Source organism: Cyanistes caeruleus, chromosome 1 (genome assembly GCF_971803275.1).
Source record: "Cyanistes caeruleus chromosome 1, bCyaCae1.hap1.1, whole genome shotgun sequence".
Lineage (NCBI taxonomy): Eukaryota > Metazoa > Chordata > Aves > Passeriformes > Paridae > Cyanistes > Cyanistes caeruleus.
In genome coordinates this window covers 105,360,245-105,382,326 of record NC_141701.1, presented here as the reverse complement: position 1 = coordinate 105,382,326, position 22,082 = coordinate 105,360,245, and the positions used below count along the sequence as shown (strand labels likewise).

At 39.6% G+C, this 22,082-nt stretch overlaps 1 protein-coding gene across 8 annotated transcripts in view; it reads right to left on the bottom strand.

The window, feature by feature from the left end:
- ELMO1 (engulfment and cell motility 1) overlaps positions 1-22,082 on the bottom strand; it is a 302,865-nt gene that overhangs the window by 227,967 nt on the left and 52,816 nt on the right. For 5 of the 8 annotated variants that reach the window (XM_086847363.1, XM_086847353.1, XM_086847346.1 and 2 more), the window contains 2 exons: positions 11,490-11,530; positions 10,491-10,563 (listed from right to left, as the gene is read on the bottom strand). In XM_086847363.1, coding sequence (XP_086703489.1) covers positions 10,491-10,563; positions 11,490-11,530 — 114 coding nt within the window. Of the gene's footprint in view, positions 1-4,327; positions 4,404-10,490; positions 10,564-11,489; positions 11,531-22,082 lie in introns of those variants that run through there. The other 3 variants (XM_086847387.1, XM_086847394.1, XM_086847377.1) reach the window with 2 other exon arrangements.

Here is a 22,082-nt window from a genome sequence, read left to right as displayed (position 1 = left end):
CCAAAATTTTAAGAAGGTTAGCAGTTACCCAATAAAAAAAAAATACAATTTTGTTTATCCATTCTAAATATTGGCTTAATCACATACCAGGAAACAGCATGTAAGAGTACAATTAAGCCAAGAGGCTTTCCTACATTAACTACATGATGCAATAGTCAGCATGCCAGTTAATTTTAATTGCAACATTTACACACAGTTAATCCTCTTAGTATTAAGGATAACATCCTGTGGATTTCTTTTCCAGGATAACAGAACATCATTAGAGCAGCCCAGTTTTGGCAGTCATAAGCATCACTGCTATTCAGGACAGAACTCACCCCCACCCATGGTAGACAATTTTTTTAAAAATCCAAATAAAAACAGTGAAAAAACCCAAACAAAAAAACCCTCCTCCAAGATATTCCTGACCTATTTCTCAAGTGTACATGAAGTTGGTAGATATTGTTCTAGATATGGTGTTGATCTGTATTAGAAAAACTTAATCCTGAGCAGTGAAAGAACTATTGAAATGGTACTGTCCAAAATGTTCCTAAAAAACTCTGTAACAGGAAAATATATATGTTATACATGTTATACAGGACAAAGATGGCAGTTATATCAAGGATACAAATAAACCCCCTGTGCAACATTTTATCTAGGAAGATATACCACAAGATGATTTTTCTCCTAACAGAGTATGTAATATTTCCAAGATGAGATTTCAATCAGACTAAATACTTTCATGAAGACACACAAAGAACATAACACAGCAGGAAGTAGAGGGTAGCTGGAAAGTTCATCTTACATTCAGATTTTAGGACCCTCTGCCTTCTAGTTTCACCAGCTGGAGGAACACGAACCTAAATGACCTAAATAAATGCTTCAGAAGGCGGGAGAAGCAAGGAAGGAGAGGCAGTGGGGTAGCCCTGTATGTTAGAGAGTTTTCCATTCTCAGAGAAGTATGGAGGGGGCTCAGCAGAACTGCTATCCTGGAATTCTGGAGGGGAGATTTGTGCCTGTTTAGGAGTCTGGTTGACAGAATCCATTGGGAGGCAGTCCTGAGGGTCAAAGGAGTCCAGGAAGGCTGGATATCCTGCGTGAAGGAAATCTTAAAAGCGCAGAAGCAGGCCAATGCAAGACAAGCAGTGGGAAACACCAGCCTGGCTGAGCACAAACCTTTGGCTGGAACTAAGCAGAAGAAGAGAGATTATGACCTTTGGAAGAAGGGGGCAGGAGGGCCACTAGGCTGCTATGAGGTTATGCAGGGAGAAAATTAGAAGGGCCAAAGCTCAACTGGACCTTAATCTGGGGACTACAGGCCTGTCAGTCTTTCCTCAGTGCCAGGGAAAGTCATACAGCAGATCACCTTGAGTGTCATCTGAGACACATACAGGACAACCAGATGATCAGGCACAGCCAGAAGGGGTTTATGAAAGGCAAGTCCTGCTTGACTAACCTGGTCTCCTATGCAAAAGTGACCTGCTCAGTGGACGAGGGAAAGGCTGTGGATGCTGTTCACCCGGATTTTAGTAAGGCCTTTGACACTGTTGCCCACAGCATTCTCCTGGAGAAACTGGCTGCTCTTGGCTTGGACAGGTGCATTGCTTGCTGGGTAAAGATGGGGCTTGATTGCCAGCCCCAAAGGGTGGTGAGGGTGGAGGTACACCCAGCTCGTTCTATCTAGCAGCTGCTCATCAGTGGTGGCCCCCAGAGCTCAGCAAGGTGGACGTCAGCCTCTTTAAAGTAACAATCAATAGGATGAGAGGAAATGGCCTCAGGTTGCACCAGGGGTGCACCAGGAGAGGAAGAAAAAACTTTTCACAGAAAGTCTTGCCAAGAACTGGAACAGGCTGTCCAGGGACATGGTTGAGTCACTATCCCTGGTAGCATTTAAAAGATATAGCACTTGGGGACACAGTTTAGTGGTGGACTTGTCAGTCCACTAAGCTAATGGTTGAACTCGATTATCTTAGAAGGTCTTTTCCAACCTAAACAATTCTACGTTTCTATGACTATCTGCTTAGTCTGAAAGCTCTGCTTTTCTGTGCCATAGATTAGTTTGCCCAAAACACATGCAGGAGACTTGAATCCAGAAAGCAGGCCTCAAGCATTAGCAAAGTCCACCAAATCACTGAGAGGGATGAAGGTAAGAAAATTCACTTTTAAAAAAATACTATCAAAATGGTGAAGTTGTTTATTCAGATATTTGCTGCAGTGACACTAGAAAATTTATCAGGTAAAATAGGTTATTTTTCCACACATTTGTCTCATCATTTTAATGATCTCCTATACCCAGCAAAATGACTCAAGATTCAGTTCGCTCTAACTGGATGGAATGGAATGTTTTCTTAACATATTTGAGGAAGACCTAGAAGCATTTGTTCCCATGGTTATAGCTCGCTCAGCCTGTTCTTTAACCTTGACCAAACAGCTTTCTTCAGACTTCTCTAACCACCCTAGACAATAACAGCCAAGAAATCTAAAATTCTTATGTTTATTACCTTTAGTAATAGATTCATCCCTATTTCCATACTGCTGTTATTTTGTTGCACCTTCCTCCAAATGGACGCAAGAGAAAAATAGAGCTGTGAAATACACTTTATGATGCCATTACATTTCCACAAGGATAAATTTGTGCAAGTTGTAAATAAGGACAAAATGACACAAAATATTGGAGTTATAGAGTTCATTACTAAGTTAACAGCTCAGGAGAGAGAAGCAAAGTTCTTGCTGGCAGATCTCCCTTAAAGCACAGATTCAATGTGCTCTAGGATCCAGCGGGTGTCATCAGAGGTGGCACCAGGAACAAGACAGAGGGCGTCACTTTGCCACAACACAAGAGCTTCATGTACCCACATACAGGGCACTGAGTGCAGTTTTTGATCTTCACATCCTAGGGAGGGCACAGTAGTTTCTGAGAAAATACAGAGAGGGGCAAGTGTCCAGTGGGCTTCAAAAGGCAGGGTCTCCTCAGTTTGGAGAGACAAAGAACACAGGAAAGAATGTAGTGGAGAACCAGAATGCAGAACTGTTTTTAAGAAACCCTGCAGTATGAGAACTTAGGGGGACTTGATGAAATCAGTAGGGGGGCAGTTTAAAGCAGATAGAGAATACACTTCTTCATCCAGAAGGCAGTAAATTTTTCAAGATTGCTGTCAGAGGTTATGAAAGCAGGCTGTATCAGCAGGTTCAAGAAGAGATGAAAGAGTGGCCTAGCCTTTATGCAGGATATTAAATAGACTAAGTGTAGGTGTAGCCTCCAACACTTGTAGTACAACAAATGGGAATATGAGGAAGCAAAAAGAGACTGAAAGCCATCATCAGATCACTACCCTGAACAGCATTTGCTACTGCTAGAGCTGCAGACAGACTACAAGATGACATTTCATTTGGCTGACTTGGTAGGGAATTTCTTAAGTTTATTTTTAGTCACCAAAATATTTAATAAGATGTAAGCTAAGTGATACAGGTAATTACCAACATTGTACTACTTGGCATGACAGAATTGTACTGTTTTAGAAGAAATACTGGTGCAATTAGTCTTGTGGTAAAATTTCTTTTCTGGGAAGCTGTTGAAAAGAAGGGACATTGTCTTCTGGTTTTTCATGTTATAATTAGATTATAACATTTTCCTTAAAAAAATAAGTAGTTTGTCTGAAATGTCTAAATAGAGGATGTTTTCTGCATGCTGTTTATCTGTCTCTATTCAAGGATTACAGAAGCTGGTAAATAAACCAAGTTAGACCAGTGGTGCAGTTTCAGTCTGTACATTAGCCAGTGCAATTCTACAACCTACAAGAGGCAAAATTCTGCACATATCACTCCAGTGCATGGGCCCCTAACACTTCCTTTACATCGGATCTACCACCATGCAGAAGCACAGTCAACCACCTGACCTTAAAAAGTTAACACTTCCTGTCCCCTTCATTCACAAAAGAGGAGGAAAATAGTATTCCAGAGTCCAGAATTTTCTTTTGTGTCAGATCTGTGGCTTGACTCACCACCCAGCAGCAGTCACTAGGATGTTAGTGAAGCAAAGAGAAGAAACAGAGTAGAAAAAGCATTCCCAGCTACCTATTTCTCCAGCAACCCACACAATACCAGCTTGACTGCCACTTAAACCACACCCTAAGAAAAAGACCAAACTTTGCATGATTTGCCCATCTGCAAGTGGAGTGATCTACAAGGACAGCATTAGCAGGCACCACTTGTTCTGCAGAGCAGCAGTGGTGTTACACTTCGGGCAGACATCCTTCTGACACATTAAAAGAAGTTACACACAAGTTATTTTTAACCTGGACCAGTTCCCCAATTCAAGCAACCACACAGACACACAACACAGTTGTACCAGCAACATGGAAGGGGTGGGCCGATGACAAGCAGCCCTATCGTCCTCTGATAAGTTTCAACAGAAGAGCTGCACCCTGAAAAATAAACATCAGGAAATGACTGACTTAGCTGTGCTCATACTATTATTAGCAAGATTATGTGGAGAAATCAGAACAGGGCTGGTACAGATATAAAAAAAAACCCTAAACAAAAACCCATCAAACCCAAGTAAGGATTATCAAATTGAAGTCAGCTCCTCAGCACAGGTTATTCACCATATTCATTCACAGCACCACTGAGGGTCAGCACAGGAGCAGTGGCTCCTTAAGCTGATGCTTAGAGAATAGCTGAAGAATGAAGCTGAGACTGTGGCTCACTTTTGACAGATAAAAGCACAGTTGCACAGTTTGCTACCATAGAGCCTTGCTTTTCAACACCTTATTCATTCCTAGTACTGCAATACGTGGCATAAGCAGTTGCATCTGTCAACAGGGGAACTAAACCAGATGAAAATTTTATCATTTTGGGGTTTGCCTGGTTTGCACAGTAGAAGACAGGAATAAGCAGTATAGTATAAGCAGGAAAAGTGGGCCAGCTCATTTTGCAAGCACCACATTTGGAACCACAACACCGAGACTTGTTTAAGGGAAAGCCTGCAGGTATTTGTGCTTCTCTAGGACATACATCCCACTCCTACACCCTTCCTATGCCCTTCCTCTCACCCACAGAAGGACTGTGGGTAAAACATCCCTTTTCCATTTTTGACTACAGTTGGAGCTTGACAAAATTTAGTTCTACGTCAGCTTAAGCCAATTCCAGAAACAATTGAGGGACAGGTCACAGCTGTTAAAAAAAGCAAAGTACCACTCTTCTTCCTATCTTTACTTATTTCTTGCTTACAGGCTATTCCTGGACATTATTCAAGAGTCCTGCCTCATCCCTGCATCAGATCAAGCAGCCTTTTTACTAAACAAATTTAATGAATTAAAGTGGCGCAAAAGTATTCCCTCCTTGCCACCACCTTCAAAAATTGTCAAAAAACAAATTCCCCCCTAAAAAAAAAAATAAAAAAAAAAAAGTGTCAGGATCTTCTGGGGAAGGGAGAAGAAGTCAGAGCCATCCTCTCTCAGATCTGACTTGTTAACTGTTCATTGCACTTTGGAAAACTACCCATCCAAATAGGTTATTCTTTAAGTATAACAATGAATTAAGGAGCATTTTTCTGTTGGGCAGATCTTACACAGAACTGTTTGCCATTAGCTGAACTCAAACTGTTGTACTGTGCCCCTGGTATGCCATACCTATCTTTGATTGTTCTAACCGAAAGCTGAACATTTTCAGTGTCTTTACTTTCTAATGATTAATTGTGAGGCAAAATTACAAACTTAATTCAAGAAAATATCTATACAGATTTTTTAAAAGGCAGCCCACTTGATCCAGCTCATCAGCCTTGATATGGAACTAAGAAACTAAACAGAAAATCATCATAACAAATATTCTAATAAGAAGCAAGCAGAAGAATTAAGCTGTTTGTGCTGAGGCCAGAAAGTATAACAGGTGAACAGGACATAATTCTTTTCTTTAGAAAACTTAGTATAGACCAAAAGTTCTGCAAAAAGGGTCCTAAGAGAACTAAAAGAAGGATAACCACTGTTCTTGGAATCAGCTTGAATGAAGGAGGATTGAAAGCAATTTATTATATGGATACTCAAGATTTACTTCTGTTCACTTGAAAAATACACTAATAATCTGAGATTTTACTGGAGTCTACAGGGCAGTGTTACCAGCATTCATCAAGCAGGCAGGAGCATGGCCACTCAGATGCCATGTGCTGCCCTTACTTTAGGGAATTTCTGCAGGGCTGTGCAGATGCCCCAAAATAGTAAGAAATTTGTGAATATTTGAGAAATATCACATCTTATAAGTGGCAGAGAAAAGGGAAAGCCAGGCATGGTTTGATCCAGGTTAAATCTACAATCTACCATGTATGTAGCACAATTAATAAATGTATTATCAGGAGTGATGCAAAATAAAAAATGAAACAGCTCTCTTAATACATTTCTCCAGTTCCCATTCTTAATGCTATTTTTCATTCTCAGCTCCTTAAGAAGCACCAGTTCCTTCTATGAATCAGAAACCTTCATAATTAAGAATGTTTTCTTAAAACTCACTGAAAATTCAATTAATCAGTGAAAACAGACGAATATGAAAAATGTAAAAACTCAGAAAGTCCCAACTGTACAAATGGCTCATTTCTTGTCCTGTTATTTGCATACACTCCCACGCAGGGAGCCTGTAAAGGCATGGTGGAATTTCACATGAATATACAATTACAAGTTGTGTTCAGCAAAAAAATAGGCCACGAACAAAATCACCTTAGATAAAGAGCAAGCACCAGGGAGTCCACTCAGGTTCCCAGCATTGGGAAGATGGGGGTTAGAAAGGTGTCCCATCTTCAAACAGAGCACAGAATTGAATAATTACAACAAAAGGAAGGTGGGGCAGCTCTTCTTGCAAAACAGAATTAAAAGTCTCCCAAAACTAATGGAGTAAACTCGGTGTCTACTCCCCTCCACCTCAAGCAATAAGAATAAAAAGGAAATGTGGGAGATAGGAAAGAAGGGGAAAAAGCCTGTGGGATGTCTTCTGATGCAGCAGATATAAAAAAAAAAAAGCCACACAAAAATACTGTGACAATAAAAATGGGTTGCATTCAATGTACAGATGAATGAAATGTCCTTGTATTTAAAAGATAACAAAAAGATGTCACTGTTGTCACCACTGTGTGCTCACTGCTGGCTCACAAGCCCCTCAGCACCAGCAGCCAACCCTTCATTTCTGAGAGCTGCTGACACAGAGGGTTAAAAGCAACCACATTCTGCCTCCAGCAGTGAAACCAGCTTGACCACCATCCTTCCCCAGGCAAACACAGGAGGTACAAATGGATCTAGAGGTGGCCACAGTCTGCAAGACCAAGGGTGAGCAGCGACGAGGGACCAGCCATACCCACCAAGGTGCGGCATCAGCCGCTCAAATCTCTGCGCCTGCGTTGCTCGTACTGCCAGTGGAGGAGCACAGCTAACAATTATCTGAGCTGTGGTTTGCAGCCAGGGAACACACATAGCACACAAAATTATACAGCCATTTTCTACTCTTCATATAGCATTTTCCTTTCTAAACCTGAGCTCCCCCAGGCTACAGTGCTCCTGAGTCATTGCACCTGATGTACACAAGCATTTACCTCGGGTACAGCCTGGATAGACTGAAGCAAAGGTGATTTATTTATTCTTATCTTGTAGTATCTAGCATGATAAGATCCTGACTTAGAAGTCAGGCTTCTAGACATCTGACCTACCAGAGAAATGTTCCTTCATGATAAGCAAAGCCTTTAAAAAAAAGACACATACCTATTAGCATAATTAAAAATCAAACACTTGGAAATCAGAACACCAGACAGATTTTAGCTCAGGCACTATACCTGCTTGGTTTCCTTGTCCACATACCCTCTTGTTTTATTTCTGTCATTTTTAGAGAAAAGGGCTTAAAGAAATAAGTGATAATTTTCACTGCAGCTTCAGGGGCACAGATATAGCCATACCATGACCCAAGAGTCAGCAGCCAAAACTGGATCTGCTGTGATAAGCCCTGTCTCTAGTAGGAACCCTGGCTGAATCAAAATTTGTTAAAGACCTCACTTATACTGCCTGAAGGAATTATTGCTACTTCTGTAGAGGCATTTTTCCAAATAATACAGCCAAAACATAAATAAATTAAGAGACAGAACTGCTTGGGTGTTGTTTTTGTTTATGCATGGTATAATTGGGAAATATAGGTCCAGCTACAAAAGATAAAGAGTTCTGTATATGACAGCCAAAACACAGATGGGCTGTTTGCCACCAAAAACAAAACTACAATTGTAAGCCATGTAACATTTGGGACATTTTCACTTCAAAACTTCTTGCTACTGTATACAAGAATTCATTAATTGCTTTTCTTTCTGGTAACTTTAAACACAGTGATATTTTAAAGAGACATCTCTACCTGGAAGGCAGTCTCTGCAGAAACATGACCTATAGATAATGTTATCTGCACACATACAGACATACAATTCATCTTTAAGACCTGCAAAAAATATTTGTTATGGGGAGCTGTCACTGTCACAAAAAAAGCTCTGCTCATGTCCATTAGTAAAAGTCAGATTACAGCAATGTGGATTTTAACAATTAAGTGTTGCAGCTTCCTTGAAGTGCATGTGTCTTTCCTCATGCCTGGCAGTTTCCATGTTTTAATTCAGATAGCAACAACACCCTACTGAACACAAATGAGGGAAAGTATGTGGAAGGGGTGATGGCCTATATAAGCCTCTCTTCACAGCCACTATCCAACAACCAGCTATAAACACTGAACAATATCTAATGAAAGTCACAGACATCTGAGTAATTCTAGTGGCATTTAGAGCTCTTCTCTCTTATTTATGTGACTCAGAGTCAGACACTCTGCATATTTCCAGTGGGGAATAAACAAACTCAAAGTCCTCTCTGCAGTACAATCCAAAATGTCCTAGAAGACCATAATTTTCCATCCTTATTGCAAGTTAAAGGCAGCCAAAAACCGTCAGACTCTCTTTTATGTGGAACAGAAAACATTTCTCTTCTCCAAAGCTGCAGAATCCTATCCACCAAAGGTGGAGATAAGGCCTGAAATATCCTTTCAGTTGCATCAGGACAAAGACCTTCAAAAAGCTGGAGTATTCACTCAATCCCTGCTTCTTGGAAATACTCACTGCACAGAGTTTAAGTGACAACAGGCAAATTCAATTGTGTCTGCTTTATTGGTAAACATTGTGTCACCACTGGGGGCAATTAGCAGAACAATCTCACTATTTAATTTGGTGGAGGCAAAACACAGAAGTCAGTAATTACTTCAACAGGTTTCCTTGTAGTGGTCTTTGAAGTGTCTGTCAATTGAAACTTGAAAAGAAAGGAGAAGAAAAAAGGACATATTGAGAAGGTTGTCTAGGATGGCAAGCAGTTAAATGAAGAACTGTAACTGGTGTGTTAAAAAACAAGCAAAATGAACAAACAGAAATAAAACAAAACAAAGGAGCCCAGGGAAAAAAAGAAAAAACAGCAACACAGCACTTATGAGCAACCGCTTTTGCTGTCTTGCTAAATTTAGTCTTTCCAAATGCTTAACCGTGCCTAAGTTTCCTTTATTTCTTGGGTGTGGGTACGAATTACAGCAAGAAAAAACTTAGTTCATGTCTCAGTCATATTAGCAAATCTTAAAGAACTGTAAAATGCAAAACAGAACCAAGACATGCCTCCACTTAAGAGAAAGACAAACTAAAGTGATAACAAGGTAAGCAAGAGGCATCTATATCTGTGCAGTTAAACTCTGGCCTTTTTAGCTCAGAATCCATTGAGATTAGGGAATTTGCACGTGGATTTCATCAGGTTTTCAACAGTGTCCTTCTGCCATTGCTTAGAAACTGTTCCTCTGCAGTGCTACACGTACACTCTTCCAAATAATTTTTTTCTTGTAATTTCAGCAATTTTACCAGTAATGCTAGGAATGAATGTTCTACTTGGTCCCATTCAGATGAGCATGTCCCATATATTTATACTAGACATTCCATTTTTATTACAGCCATAGCCTTTTCATTACTCTCTGCAGAAGTCATTGCATCACTTGATGAATCACCTATTGCCATGCTACATGGGGACAATAAAAAGTAACCCATCAGAGCTTACAGAACTGGGCAAGACGGCAGGCAGGAGAGTGTAGCAAATATTACACAGTCACTGAAACTTATTTCTACCTGCTCAGCCAAAAAGGAAAGTGACATGCACTGAAGGTCTCCTCAGACTTCAAAGAGCCCTTCATGTTTTAAATATTTCAGTTTCCTGTACACCACTTGTTAGCAGAATACTAAACACACAAGAATACCAAAGCTGAAGGGCTCAGTGCTCAAGTCTCAAAATCGACATGAAGAACTTTGCACATTCAGACTTCTATTTGCTTTTCCTAACAGAAGAAATCAGTTTAAAAGTCATTAAATCAGGTCTCCCAGTGGCATTGCATTATAGAAAATGTATTTTCATATATTTTAATTTAAAATAAATGATTGTGGCAAATATTTTTATAGGCTATGCAAGAATTGCATTGAATGATTTACCCACCTTCTCGGTGATGTAGAAATTAGAACTATCAGCATGCTGCAGTGCAAATTGGTCATGATTTGCAAGAGACCACCTTAGAAATATGAAAATAAATTAATCACAAAATGAAATCTTAATAATTCAAAAAGTACCCTTTACATAATTTTAGTATGACCAAACAAAAGTCTGTCATTCCCATGTATTTCTCATACTTCTCATAGTTTTCCATAGCTTTCAATGATGAGTTCCAAAGTTTAAGTTAAAAGCATGCTTACAAAGGGAAAACTTCAGTACAAATACATCCTAGTGATCTTTTTTTTTTCTGTAAGCAAGATCACTAAGTCACTAAAATTGACCAAAGGAAAAAAGTACAGTACCAGAAATTTATGCTAGCTTATGCAATACACAATGGATAAAGTATTAAGTTGATATATTACATTAGGCACAAAATATCACCTTTTCAGTTCAGCAGCAAGTTGATGAAAATAGCTAGTTTCTCCTGTGTGGCAACGCTTGCTTAAAATGGCTTTTTAAATTAATCCATTAAACTTAAATCAAGGTATTTCTCTCAGCCAATTATTAGTCTATACTGCAGAATTTGCAATTAACAGTTCGGTTTCAAATGAACAATCACATCAACTGGACCAGCTTACAGCACCCACTGGACTCAGTGCTCAAAATTTAGAGCCAGAGGCAGTGCTTTAGTCCCTTTAACCCATGAACAGCAGGGACCACAGGCCAAAGTGAGTAGGCAAAATGCATCTCTGTGCAGAAAGGGAAAAAGTAGTCAAAATGAGAGTCACCCACATGATGGAGCTGCTTTGTTAGGAGCCTCATCTTGCAAGCAATTGATCCAAAATGCACTGCAAATTCAAAATTTGAAGCTAACACAAAAAGATTTAATCAATTAATGGCTAGTCATACAGGATATCTAGATTTTCCTTGGAAAATATTATCTCCTAGTTTGTTTAATACTTCAAAAAGAACTGTATCTGGTATGTACAACATGGCAGAACTTACCCATCACAGACTTCTTTTATTATCGAGGACAGTGGCTTTTTCTGGTAAATAGAAAAAGAAAGAAAAAGCAAAATCACCAAATTAGAATAACTCTGAGCTCTTAGAACATTATTCCAAAGCCAGTAAATACAAAGAACAAAACTAGTAGCATTTCATTATTTATTTAAGAGCAAGTGTGAAAGGATCCCAAAATTTTCTGCTGTTTTGGTCTCATAAAGGTATAAAGACAGAAATTCTAGACATATACATTATGACATTATCCATTATTTTTGCCACTTTTAGCCCATATAACATAAACTCAGTTTCTCAACTGAGAAATCAAAAGGGTCTTTTGTGTACACTTTATCTCATTACCCAACAGGAACAGAACATTTATATATCAACACAAGCATTTTCCAGGAATGACATCTGAAACCAGAAGACATTCAATAATTTTAAACCTTTTGTCCATTTCAGAGATGGTCATATGGTGACAGTAATCCTCACTCTTAAGTGCACACATCCAGGTCCCCCTCTGATAAAACACCACCTGAAAGGTGTTAAAATCCCAGATGTATCAGTTCTGCTTTATTTTCTGCATCTGTGAGCACAGGAGCATTTGGACTGACTCAAAACAGTTCTCTTGCTTTGGGTCCCAAAATAGAAAACAGTCTAGCCTTGTTGATGTTGCAATGCTTTGAACATTGTTAAAAACACAGGGTGCACACACAAGTGTTTTTAGAAGACTTCTGGCTAAGAGAAAATGCTCTTTTATGTCCCAAACCACAGATGAAATTGTATGGCAAAAAGAAACACACCAAATTTCACCAGCTGAGTGGCTACTGAGCCCTCTTCTCCCAATACTGGGTGACCACACAATGTCACACATATCTGTTGCTTCACAAAAACTTCCCAAATCACCTAAGCATCATAGGATCCCCCATCTTTAGTTATTTCCAATAATGACAGTTCACTGAATTCAAAAAAAACAAGCAAAACAAAGAAATACAGAAAACTCACCATAAACCCACGCACAATTCAGCACTATTGTCAAAATGATCATTTTACCTTTAATTTTTGTAGAAAATTATTAGTGGAAAAAATAACTCAGTATATGTTATGTGAAGGAAGAAATAATTTTCCCTTGAATTTTGCTTTCTTTGCTTCACCACAGCATAGACAGAAAACCAGAGACAGGACTCCTTGGCCAGGTAAGGATCAAGGAAGGATTTATTATTTCAACAGTCCAGTCAACTAAGGTAGTTTACAAACAGGCAGAAATGTAACACAAGACAGTTTTAATCAGGCATGAATGAAAATACCTGATGAAAGGATTCTGTTCCTGCTTAGCATGTTGTCTCAGTCCTTGGTTTCTTTCCTTCCTCTTTCACTGCCATTTCTATTTTCACATGACCACCCAAGATGATCCACACCAGGGAAGGCAATCAAACTAAAAGCCCAGGAAAAGGGGGGCAGGGGGAGTAGTTTTCACCAGAACGGATTTCCTCATGTGCTTGGCGATGTACCTAAATGAGTAGCAAACACCAACACACGGGAGAAAAGGCAGAAGTGGGAAATTGCTCCATTCTGCAGCAGGAACATGTCCCTTCTCCACAGCAGCCTCTCTGGTGCACTGGCTCAGTTTGCATAACTGCAACCAGGCTGTGAAGCAGATCAGGCAGATCAGGCCAGATAGAAAAAGTTGGTTTTCCCCCCCAGTTTTTTTTACTCATCAATTCCTCAGTCTGGATTGCTGTGTCACTTATGTACAACTACTTTGACCTGCTGTCCTCCTCTCTGAGGGCTTTTTCAGCTTCTGCAATCCTATGAGAGAAATCCTGGGTTCCAACTATTTTGTTTCCTCTGCTTTTTGTGAAAAACAAACAAACAAAAACCCAAAACAAAACCAAAAAATACTGGGGGGGGGAAGGATGGAGAGAGGAGCACAGCTTTGTCTGGAGCTGGATAACTTCTGTTTGCCTTTCAGCACACAAGTGCCAGCCTGTAGGCAAACTGCTGCCAAGCAGAGTGCACAACTCTTCATGCTGCATCCCCTTCACCCCTCAGGATGCTGCTATAGGTCCTGTTCTGATATTTCCATATTTTTTTCCATATATCTGAGTTATTAATTCCTTTTACAGAGTAAACAGAAACCAGCTAGCAGATTCAATATCATGGAAGACAAAAAGAGTAACTGATTTTTCTTCCCATTATTTCCCATAGGACCTGTAGTTTCCCACTAGAAACTATGACAAAAAGACAATTTAACAACTTAAATTAGCAATAATATTAATACCATGAAGGCTGGGTTAAATTACTTTTCAAATCATTATTTTGGTACTTCTAAGTTCTCTACACCATCAACTTTTATGTCCTTTGTCAATCCCATTCATCTACTACCCCTTTTGCATATTCTACACCACCTTTGCATTATTATATGACAAAACCTGAAACTAGAAACTTGGACAAAGCAAACATAAACCCCTGCAACAAATCAATTAGAACCTCTAAGAAAGAGCTAAAAAGAAAAGCAAATGGATCCTCAATAATAAAAATTATTTATACAGTTTGATCCTCCTGTGGCACTACTGCTACAGCACTGATGTAAGCACAACTCGTGATGAAAGAGAAAACAGGATGAAAATAAATTTGAACTCTCCTGGGACATAGAGTTTGGAATTAGTGATTTGATAACAATTTACAAATTGATAAATGTAAAATAAATACCACCACAGCAATACTAATAAGTACAAGCAATACTAATAAGCTGCTGCTCCTTATAATCCCTTCAGCTGCACTCCTTCTACTCATAAGTCACCAGAAAGAATTGTTTCCCTTCCCTGGCTAGCTGGGAGATAAATTTCCAGCAGCAGGTTGTTCACAAGAGGGGTGTGACTGCAAGCAGGTGAGGGCTGCCAGGAGTCCCTGTGTGCATTCCCAGGGCAGGGGCTGGTTGGAAGAGCGTGCTGCAGGGAGACTGTGGCAGGCAGCATGCAGAGCTGGCAGCAGCAGCCCTGCCACTCTGCCTGCACAGCCAGGCCCCCTTGCCTGCAGAAGCCTGCCTTGCTCTGGGAGTGACAGGCAGCTGAGTGCCCAGTTCCCTCTGCACTTCCCAGCTGGCTTACAGCCACCGCCAGAATCCTGCCGCAGTCTGCAAGACAGGAAAATATGTTTGGGTACCAGCATCTGGACATGACTGTCTGCTGCATGTATAGGACCACAGCACTACTAGAAAACAAAGAAAAATGAGCTTTTTTTTTTTTTTTCATTTTTTAACCATGGAAAATGAGGTAAAAGACTTATTTCCATTCTCTGCAGAGTAAATCCACTTGGCAGGCCGTTCAAAGTCACTTTTTTTTGCCCCTGGCTCTAAATATCTGCCAAATGTCAAAGAGCATAGATTTGAAGGTTTTGTTACCTTAATCTTAATAAAATTAAGTTTATGGAAATTTACTTACCTAGCTGCATTTACAGTTCCAAAAAGTCAAATTTACCTTATTAGACAATGTACTTCAAAGAATTTCTTACAATCACTCCAGAAATATTTTGAAGTTTTTCCTTCACAGAAATGAGTATTTTGTGCTAGTTCTTTTTCTTTTTTTTGCCTCTATGTCTTCTCCTAGACTTGTTAAGTGAGCTTTTACCCATGCTGAGATTCTCATTTAAAGCCCTAAGAAGATCAGGCTGTTACTTTAATGTACAAAATAACAGAGATCAAAGTAAACTTCATGCTCCCTACAGGAGATAACACCTTCAGCTAACTTATCACAGTATCTGCACTGAACACATTGGTTAGAATAAAATATTTTCCTAGGGTAGGTATTAAATTGATAGCTGAAGTTAAGTGACATTGAGGCATTACAGCCTTGTGACTTACTGATCTGCACACAAGGGGAGAATCCTGACAATGACACAGAGCATAGGCAGCACTACAGCTGGTGTGAATTTACACACCTGGTACAGCTCTATCTGCATTGACTGGTTAGCACAGGTGTCCAAGATTCAAGTGTGGCCCTAATGACATCCACCATGCACGTCACCAGTTCTGAGCTCACCTGCACACATATCTCAGAGTGGTCTCCAGGTTTTGTGTGCCGGGATGCACACAGATCCTTAACTCAGTCTCATGAGTACCCACCCTTGTGTTTGTGCAATATTTGGTAGCACTTCCAAAGTTACTTAAAGAACACAGACTGAGATTTCCCACCCCAATTTCCTCACCAGTTTCATCCTTTCATGCCTACGCCTGTGGAGAACTCACAGGGAACCAGTCACCAGGAAGAACTAAGCACAGGTAAACTGTAAAATGGGTTAGTCCAGACCACTGTTTTGTTCCAGGGAAATCACAGGATGAGCAAAAGCAAGCAAAGAATATCCAACACAACAGCTGACCAAGCTCTAGGTCCTGTTCAAACCACCACTAGTACTCCAATTTGGGTTTAAAGCACTCTCAAATCAAACAGCAAGTGTGTGTGTGTTTATGTGCATGTGTGAACTCTAAAGAGGACAGAAGCCTAAATCTGGGTGGGAACCTGTGTTATTTGTGCAGTTCTGATATACTTTGTGCAACACCAGGATAATGTAGACAAGTTTCTTTTAGGCCAAGTCCGAATATCTTTCCTTTCCTAGCAGCTAACAGAGATTCATTATTTTTTTCTTTTTGCTAAGTTGGTTTGTTAGGTTCTGCTTTTTGGGGTTTTGTTTTTTTTGGACAATGATTAGGACATCCTTCTCCCTGTCTGACACCTTTTAACCACAGAATTAACAAGAAAACCCTTAACTTTGCTGTCTTTAAGCCTATCACAGAAAAAAATAGGAGAAGCAGCACATCTGTTGGTGTGAAACAGTATGTAGGAAAAATGTTCTGTTGCTGACCCGTGCATCTGTCAAAAAACAGAACTTGAAGTCAGTAAATACAACATTCTGTCTTATAATTAATGCTATCATGATAACAAATCTTTCAGTGCTAAAGTCATTTTTATGGCTATTAAAAACAGAAAAACACCTCTTTTACAACCAGTGGAGGCCTTATCTGTTACTGTCATGTACCAGGGTCCACAGCAGACTGGTGGCAAATACCAGATGCCAGGACACCTGGATCCATGACTACTACTTTGAAACTGATTTCCTGTGTGTAAGAAACAAGGTCTTCTTAAAGGGGGAGATGCTGGACTGCTTTGGACTTCAGCCTTCTCAACCTGCTCTGAGCCAGTCTGGGAATTAACACTCCCCATTGCCTACAGTGAAATACTGGTGGGACCAGACTCGTTAATTTGTTATCAGGCCTCTGTAAAAGATGAAAGAGAGGGTTTCTCCAACCCAGGGGAGCAGCACAGAGAGTGAATGCCTGAAGAACAGGGACACCACTGTGCTACAGTAGAAGAGACCATAAAACCCAACCAAGGCCAGGGTGACACCGCACAGTTGTGCCAGTGGGGTGACACAACCCAGGGCTGGAAACATTCACACCTCAGAGCCAACAGGCAAAACCCTCAACAAGTGCAGCTGCTGATGGGAGAGAGCTTTTATCAGCTCGGTTCACAGCTCTTAAGGTGGTCGTTTTAACATGTCACTAGCAACACCTTGGTATAAATTTAGCAACAGAGTTCCACAGAGCGCACAAGATTTAGGGAAACCCGGGTATTCGTGTCCTCTCCCCCTTCACTCTCAGCTGCAGCTTCTTCAGAGATTCCCTTCCCACCCCCAAAGAGATCCTCACTTCTAAATCTGCATTTCACCTGATCTAAGCATTGACCCACAGATCATATGTTCAGGATGTTAGTGACTGTACAACAAGGGAGCAGCAAAATATAATGTTGCTAACAAAAAACCTCAATCAAAAAAGAAAAACCGTAAACAGAATTTTACAGATACTTCTTACTCCATACCTAGTGTCCTAACAAGCCACAACACTCCCTGCTTTCTCAAGTATAGGTAGGAACACTAAAAATTCCCAATCAAGAGTACTGAAAAGTTAGAAAACCTAGAGACTCAGTTGTGAATTTCAACATGTTTGAATGCAGCATTCTTGCCACATGTATTTAAAATACAGCCAAAATACACTTTTAAATATAAAGCAGGGCTTTAAGATGTGACTCTTCACACAACCTATTAGGAGAGCATACCTTTGAAGACTGAGTGGAGAAACCCTAAACACCCAGCTCATGACAGACACATTGCTGGCCTACAAGGGCAAAAATATTTATAATGTGGGATTTTTGGTGTTACTCTCTTTTGTATTACAATCTGCATGTCTATAACTAGAATATAATTGAGTCATAAAGTGTGCCATAAAGGATACTCCATCTGGCCAGAATGTGAACTAATTCATCAGTCCATAACTTCAGGAATCTCATTGTTACATATTTCTGTTAAATAAGAGCAGAAATAACTTAAGAGATGGGACTCCTGCTGATAGTTAAAAAAAATATTGATGCAACAACCTTAAAGTCATGTTTAGCCTTCATCCTGAAAATGCCATCAGCTGCAGGCCACAAAATTCAGGCTCCAACAGGGAGGTTCTGGCAAGAATTATGGAGCTTGTAAAATCAGACATGAAAAAAGTCAAACCAAACCCCACACCAAGGAAAGAAAAAACCCCACAGACCCACAAAATTCAAGGAGAGAATAAAAAAAAAGATATTTTATCTCTTTCTTAAAATATTATTTTCTGAACATCCTTTATGCTGGAGATCAGGAACACTGGGATATTAGTTCTTAGACTTAGTAGACCTCAAGCGTATCCTGGCTGTACTTGCACTTCTATTTAACAGAAAACAACCAGCCAACCAACCATCTACTGCATTGAACTTGTGGTTCTTAGAAGATGAGCCTAGAAGATGGGATCAAGTAGAAAGCATAAATAGCATCCATTAGACTGCAATTCACAAAACATTTCTATTTATTCTTCCCCTCCCTTTCTTTTACGATGTCTAAAACTTCTATACTGCTATTACCTCTTCCATCTACTAGGCCTTGCTGCTGCCTCTGTATTAAACAGAAGCAGTAAGACAGAGTTTTTATGTCTTTTTCAGTGATGAGGTCCCAGCCACACACACCACAGGACATAAGTTTGCAGCTTTGAAAGACTCCAGCCAGCTAGTGGGAATGTGGCTTTGGATAAGCCAGACTAATAAAATGTAACATGTGACAAAAACATTGCCCATTTTATCCATGCTGGCTGGCTGCCACCACATCAAAGAACTGAGTGATGGTGACTACTCCAATGCCAATGTCCTGTAAGAAAAGGAATCATATTTTTCAAACTCTATTGTATTTAGCAATTGGTTCATTATGTTAAGGAAGCATTGTCTATATATATAAGGGTGTCAGGGCATTGAATTATATCCAGTGCACTAAAACATCTTCATTATTGTTTCCAAGGTTGTTCTTGCTGCTGAACAGCTTTTACAAAATAAAAAAAAGCAAAAAATTGAGACATTTCATTAATCCAACAAAGAAAATGAAAAAAAAAATCACATAAAAATAACATATAGAATTTCTTTACCATCTCTATTAATAATATTTTCACTATGTTTATATCCTAGTTAGCCCCTGCTTTATCAACAGTTTCATATTCAATTTTGTGAAAGTGAAATATGGTTTAACAAGGAGCAATAAAACTCCAAAAGCATTTGTTTAGTACCTAAACAGTGATTTTAAGCAAGCCCTACCTTTAACAAACTGGCTTAAGATAACAAAATATTTTCCAATTCTTTTTGAAAAGCCACCTTTTGGTTCACCCATCTTTGGGCAAGCCTTCCACCAGCAGCAACTGATACCCTCCTTCAGAGTGGCTGAGACACATCTGCAGCGGCCAGCCTCGAGCACTGGCTCCTTCCCCCATCTGACATAAAGGAGCTGCTGCTAGCAAATCCAGGCAGGGAATGTTTTTATAAGTCAGTGTTAGATCTTTTATTTTTTCTCCCCATGAGCTGCTTCACAGTCCTCTATCTTCTAGAAACTGAGATCCTGTCAGCTGTTAAAGGCACTGACATTTCCCTTTACTATAAACTCAGGATGTGCAATAACATTGGAAATCTTCATACCAAAAACATCACTAGTTCCAGCTACTGCAGTACCATTTCACTTTCTGGGCAAGAGTTCCTATAAATTTGCAGGTTTGTGGGAAGGAGGCAAGAGTCTCTCTCTTCTTTCATTCCCTTAAGAACTAAAACCCTTGATTTTGGGAAAGTCAGAGTCTGGAGGCAGAATGAAGCGCCGAGAGCAACACTTCACAGCACAGTGAGACAGTGATACATCAATATCCCCTTCTTGATCACTGCTTGAACAATGGTGGTGCTCACTAATATTGCATATGTTTAGACTCGTGATGCCAGCATTGTCTCGGTATACTGCTATTACTGGTGACAGTACTTGCAGAAACTATATCTATTCTTAGTCCACACACATGGCAGAAGTGATGTGCCACTTTTTCTCTAATTAAGCATTTCACAGTCCCTTTTGAACTTTATTTTTCCCCACAGTTTGAGAAACACTGCACTAAATCAATTAACAATCTGGACCCAAGGGTCCAGATTTAGGTCTGAAACCAGATTTAGATTTGAAAGCTCCTTTTAAAAAAACCCAAAACCTTACTGGTGACCTTTTATTATGCAGTGAAGTACAATTCCTATGAAGAAGATGAAGAAACAACCACAATTAAAAGTATACTGGCAGAAGAGAAGAGAAAACTTGAAAGAGACTCTTAAAGGATAAGCTTGCTGAGTAAATCTAAACTTTAGAGAGAACATTAATGTAAAGCAGCCCATGGCTCTACCCATGGCTGCACTTCTATTAACATGAAATTCTCATATGACAATGCTCCAGTAATTTTTTTTCCTAAACTGTATGAGATTTGTGCTTTGAAAAGAAAATAAAGCGTTCCTCTCTCCTCCCTCTCCCCCCCATTTCTTTTTGCTAATGTAAAGATTCACATCTGCTAATTTAATCCATGTTTAATGATCTCATAGGTAAAAGTAAACCTGGAGGAAGAGACTGTACAGCCAAGTTTAATTATAAACTGTTCCTTTCTATAGGAAAGCCTTGTTTACCTCCAAGGCTGAGGAAGTTCATCCCCAAGCCTAGAGAAATCTGGTTTCAGTACAACTTGTGTTAAGACACATGAGTGGATTTGAATGGGATATGATATGAATAAGCCAAAATAGATGTTGTCCCCAAATATCCATCTTGTGCCTCTCATGGAAGCTGCTTCTCCTGCAGCTCCTGTAAAGCCACAAAGTATCCAGGTAACCTAAAACCAGCATTGGCTTACCTAAAATAATTTCTGCTGTAAAAAAGCCCCAACAGCTAAGAATTATACATAATGGGCACAAATTAAAGCATGCAGGCTTTTACTGCACACAAGAAATAACACCCTCTTATGAAATAGCTATTTCTGGGACAAACAAAGAGATGAGAGGATAGACTAGCCTGCATCCTGGTTCACCTGTACAGACCCTGTGCAGTCCTATTCTTAACATCTTCTAGAATAATCAGCCAGAAGAGTGAAGAAAAAGATAACAGACAGTCAGCATCTACCATCCATTTCTTCCTCAGACTGCATTGCTAAAACGTCCACAAAAAGATCCCAATGCAAATTCAGACACCAACTCATTTCCATTCCTCCCCTTACATGACAGAAAGACTAAAGCATGAAAGATCAATGCTATACACAGTTCTTAAAGCCACAATCAAAGCTTCATATATTAAAATTAATTTTTGGCAGTTTTAATAATGCTAGTACAGATTAAGGCAGGAGGGAGGGGTCTGGATGCTATTTTTCTAATTCGTAATTGAGGAAAAAAAAGGAATTGGCCAGGGAAACCTAAAGAAACCCCAAGTATCCTAGAAGAAAGTATCAATTCAAACAAGTCCATCTCTCAAAAAGAACATGACTTATAATAATTTTTTATGCATACAGGCATCAGCCAGTTGCCAGGTTTATTGCAACTGTGGTTCCCACCTGGTAAAAGAGAAAGGGCAGTAAATAAGAGATTTGCTCTCCTTGTCTAAAGCAACTTTCCAAGAAAGAAGCACTTGTAAAACCCTGGCATCAAATAGTACATGTCAGTGAATGAGAAGAAAATTTTTTTACATGCATTGGAAGCAGGCACAGAGGTTAATTCCAAAAGGTAATTAATTATATATTAATTTTTCTGGCACAGAATCTCTCTAACTGAGTGAAACTAATTTTGTGTGATTAAGTTTAAAACTACCACTGTGAAGCCAGTTTAATAAACCTGTAGAAATGCAGTGGGAAACCTCAACTTGAAAAGGCTCTGTGCCTCCTGAAGTCCAAGTTGTCAGAAGTCATGCATCTGAAGGCGAGTGTAAAGTTTAATAACATTTGGTGGAAAAAATACTCATGAGTTTTTTTTAGGGCCCAACACCTTCCAGTACACCACTGTCAATGGTTCTGGTTTCAGAAATGTTTTCACAGTGACATTTTTTCACTTTGAAAATATTTTACTCTCTTCATTGCTAAGCAAAACATGCATATACACAGCAAGTAAATTAGGATAATGTGCAACTGAATATAAATAAATGTTTTCAAATATATGCAATAAGCAACCTTAAAAAACCTGTCAGATTTTCTTCTGATTTCTGATATGG